The sequence below is a fragment of the Protobothrops mucrosquamatus genome, unplaced genomic scaffold, assembly GCF_001527695.2.
Source record: "Protobothrops mucrosquamatus isolate PMUCROS unplaced genomic scaffold, P.Mucros_1.0 scaffold2333, whole genome shotgun sequence".
NCBI classification, from domain to species: domain Eukaryota; kingdom Metazoa; phylum Chordata; class Lepidosauria; order Squamata; family Viperidae; genus Protobothrops; species Protobothrops mucrosquamatus.
The window spans coordinates 7,574-10,863 of NW_015388415.1; the positions used below are offsets into that span (position 1 = coordinate 7,574).

Genomic DNA, 3,290 nt, shown 5'->3' on the forward strand with positions numbered 1-3,290 from the left:
AGCCAGGCATGCGGAGGGAGATGGGGGTAGAGTTTACAGAACTGTCGGCTTGCAACCAGTAACTGAGATGGAAGGGACCTTGAGGTCATCTAGTCTAACCCACTGCTCTCACAAAGAGAGTACAGTACTGTACTCTATTTCTGATAAATGCCTGTCCAGTTTCTTCTTAAAAGCTTCCAGGGAGAGAACACCCACAACTTCTGGAGGCAATTTAAATTTTAAACCTTTTTTTAAAAAACAAAACAAAACTGCCCCTGATCAGCATAAGCCGCTCCAAGCAAAATCCAAAATGGGGGATTTCCTTCCAGTAAGGCAGGGGTCTCCCAACTTGGCCCTTTTATGACTTGTGGACTTCAACTCTTCCAATTCTGGGAGTTGAAGTCCACAAGTCAGACAAGGGCCAGGTTGGGAGACCCCTGCAGTTAAGGGGTCAGCAGAATCTCTGCTGGGTCTGTGCCAGGGACAGGAGGAGGCAGCAGCAGCCACAGGCTACCAATGTCAGGCAGATGCAAACAAACCATCTTGCAAAGCGCTGCACTTACCAACACAATAAGGGATTGCAAACGACAGAAGTGCAAAATGAGTAAAAAAAAAAAGAATATTTTAAAATACTTACAGAAGTAGCTCTAGCTCTCTAGTCCTCAAGCCCGGCAAGCAGCAGGTCTTCCCGGCAGCTCCAGGAAAGCAAAAGCAAAAGAGATCTTGCAGAAATCACCCAATCAGCTTCCGCCATGTGACCAGGCACCAAAAAAAACCACCACCCACTTCCGGCTTCTCCTCTCCGAGCCACGTGGCTGCAGAGGCCTGTTTGTTGGTGGCGGTTTTGCATGTCTAACAGTAAGTGCCCTTTCTGAATTAATTCGTTTTTCTGAACACTCACTAAATAAACGTTCGTACCTGGGGGAATTGCCTGTATATAGTTTTAAATAAAATAAAATAAACCCCTAGGGTTTTACTTTGCATTTGTTCCAATTTACTGTGCATTTGAATAACTGCCCCCTGCTTTTAATTAAACAGCCAGTTGCATTTAAACATGGAGACCTTGTTGAAGAGCCACTGATAGACTCTGGGGCTCCCTTTTTTTCTAGGCATCCAGTGGAAAGGTTTTTTTAAAATAAAATAAAATAAACTCCTAGGGTTTTCTTTGCATTTGTTCCAATTTGAATAACTGCCTCCTGCTTTTAATTAAACAGACAGTTGCTTGTCTGTTGCATTTAAACATGGAGAGCTTGTTGAAGAGCCACTGATGGACTCTGTGGCTCCCTTTTTTTTCCAGGCACCCAGTGGAAAGGTTTTTTAAATAAAATAAAATAAAATAAAACACACTCCTAGGGTTTTTTTTGCATTTGTTCCAATTTACTGTGCACTTGAATAACTGCACCTGCTTTTAATTAAACAGCCAGTTGCATTTAAATATGGCGACCATCTTGAAGAGCCACTGATGGACTCTGTGGCTCCCTTTTTCTTCCAGGCACCCAGTGGAAAGGTTTTTTTAAAAAATAAAATAAAATAAACTCCTAGGGTTTTACTTTGCATTTGTTCCAATTTACTGTGCACCCTGCTTTTAATTAAACAGCCAGTTGCATTTAAATATGGCGACCATCTTGAAGAGCCACGGATAGACTCTGTGGCTCCCTTTTTTGCAGGCACCCAGTGGAAAGGATTTTTTAAAATAAAATAAAATAAACTCCTAGGGTTTCTTTGCATTTGTTCCAATTTACTGTGCACCCTGCTTTTAATTAAACAGTTGCTTGTCCGCTGCATTTAAACATGGAGAGCTTGTTGAAGAGCCACTGATGGACTCTTTGGCTCCCTTTTTTTTCCCCAGGCACCCAGTTCGCCACCTCCGCTTCAACTCCCACAGCCTCATCACGGCCAACATCCCCAATGAAAAGATTCCCCGAGGGGCCAGCATCACGGACGACGACTTGACCGCTCACCGAAGGTGAGAGCTGACCCTCATGGTGGTACTTTTTTTCTCAGCCAGCAGGAGGCGCCCTGTGACACCCCTCTCAGGGTTGCTAGACTACAATTCCCAGCAGCCTTAGATAGACAATATTGCGAGACGCTGGGAGGCATTCCCCCAAGTTGGCCTTCCTCAGTTTAAACCCAGGGTCTTCAGTCTTGGCCCTTTTATGACTTGTGGACCAACTCCCAGAATTCCTCAGCCAGTGTCCATAAGTCATAAAAGGGCCAAGTTGGAAGACCCCGGGTTTAAACAGGAAAAGAGAAGAAGCCACAATGGAGGAGCGTTTCAGAGCTTATGGTGGCAGAGAGCCAGGATGTTGTGGCCAAGCCAGGCAGGGGTTTAGGATGGGAGGGTAGCCAGCTATAAATCGCAAGCAAGCTCTGGTGAGCAGCAAGTGGCTTGGAAGAACAAACCCAGCGTGATGGGTGAAGGGTGGTAAGATGTTCCAGCACCCATTATTATGGGTTGGGTTGGCTTAGGTTGATGGGGATTATAGTCCAGCTGCTTCTGGATGGCTATTGGCCTCCCCTCTTGGAATACAGAGCAGTTTAGCTTACCCAAATCCTGTTTTAAATCTTCTCTTCTCCCTTCCCCCTTCCTCTCCCCTTCCCTTCCCTCTTCTCCTCCCCTCCCCCCTTACCTCCTTTTCCCTTCTCCCCTCTCCTCCTCCTCCCACTTCCCTTCCCATCTGTTTCCTCATACTCTGAGCTGACTTCCAAGAAGGTGAATACAAGACAGTTGACATATCTAGCCAAGTTTGAAGGCCCCTGGTCTGGAGCAACGTTCTTCAATCTGGGCAACTTTAAGACGTGAGGGCCAATTCCCAGAATTCCCCAGCCAGCTTGAATTTGAAGTGCAGACATCTTAACGTTGCCAAGATTGGAAAGTTGCTCCAGAGGGTTTTGAACTGCTGGGAACCAGGCTGGTTGAAAAGCACTCTGCCTATTTTCTTTTCCCTTTTCTCCCCTTGCTTCTCTCTGGACAGGCACAGAGGCATTATCTACGCCTACGAATTCTCCACAGACAAGCTGGTGGCAGAGAGCGTCCTTCCTATCTGCCGCTCCTCTTACAACGAAGTGGCCGGCTACAGCTACAACATTGGCCTTGTGGTCCCCTATGACGACATCTAGGCAGGGTGGGAAGAAGGGAAGTCCAGCTGAGCTGGACCCTGGAGAAGGAGAACCCCAAGGATGGCGTTCCTGCAGACCTCTTTGGAGGGCTCGGAAGCCACGGGTTGGCCAAGTAGGCAGCAGAAGAAGGGGGGCACATGGGGGTCCCACAGCTTTAATAACAGTGCTGTGGGAACGTAGAAGAGATGGTG

General features: G+C 47.0%; 1 protein-coding gene across 1 annotated transcript in view; it reads left to right on the plus strand.

The window, feature by feature from the left end:
• The window catches only part of LOC107295429 (F-box/WD repeat-containing protein 8-like), a 5,404-nt gene extending 2,120 nt beyond the window's left edge, over window positions 1-3,284 (plus strand). The window contains exons 2-3 of the mRNA XM_015824744.1: window positions 1,829-1,945; window positions 2,955-3,284. Coding sequence (XP_015680230.1) covers window positions 1,829-1,945; window positions 2,955-3,099 — 262 coding nt within the window. The 3' untranslated portion in view covers window positions 3,100-3,284. The remainder of the gene's footprint in view (window positions 1-1,828; window positions 1,946-2,954) is intronic.
• Window positions 3,285-3,290: the final 6 nt, after the last annotated feature.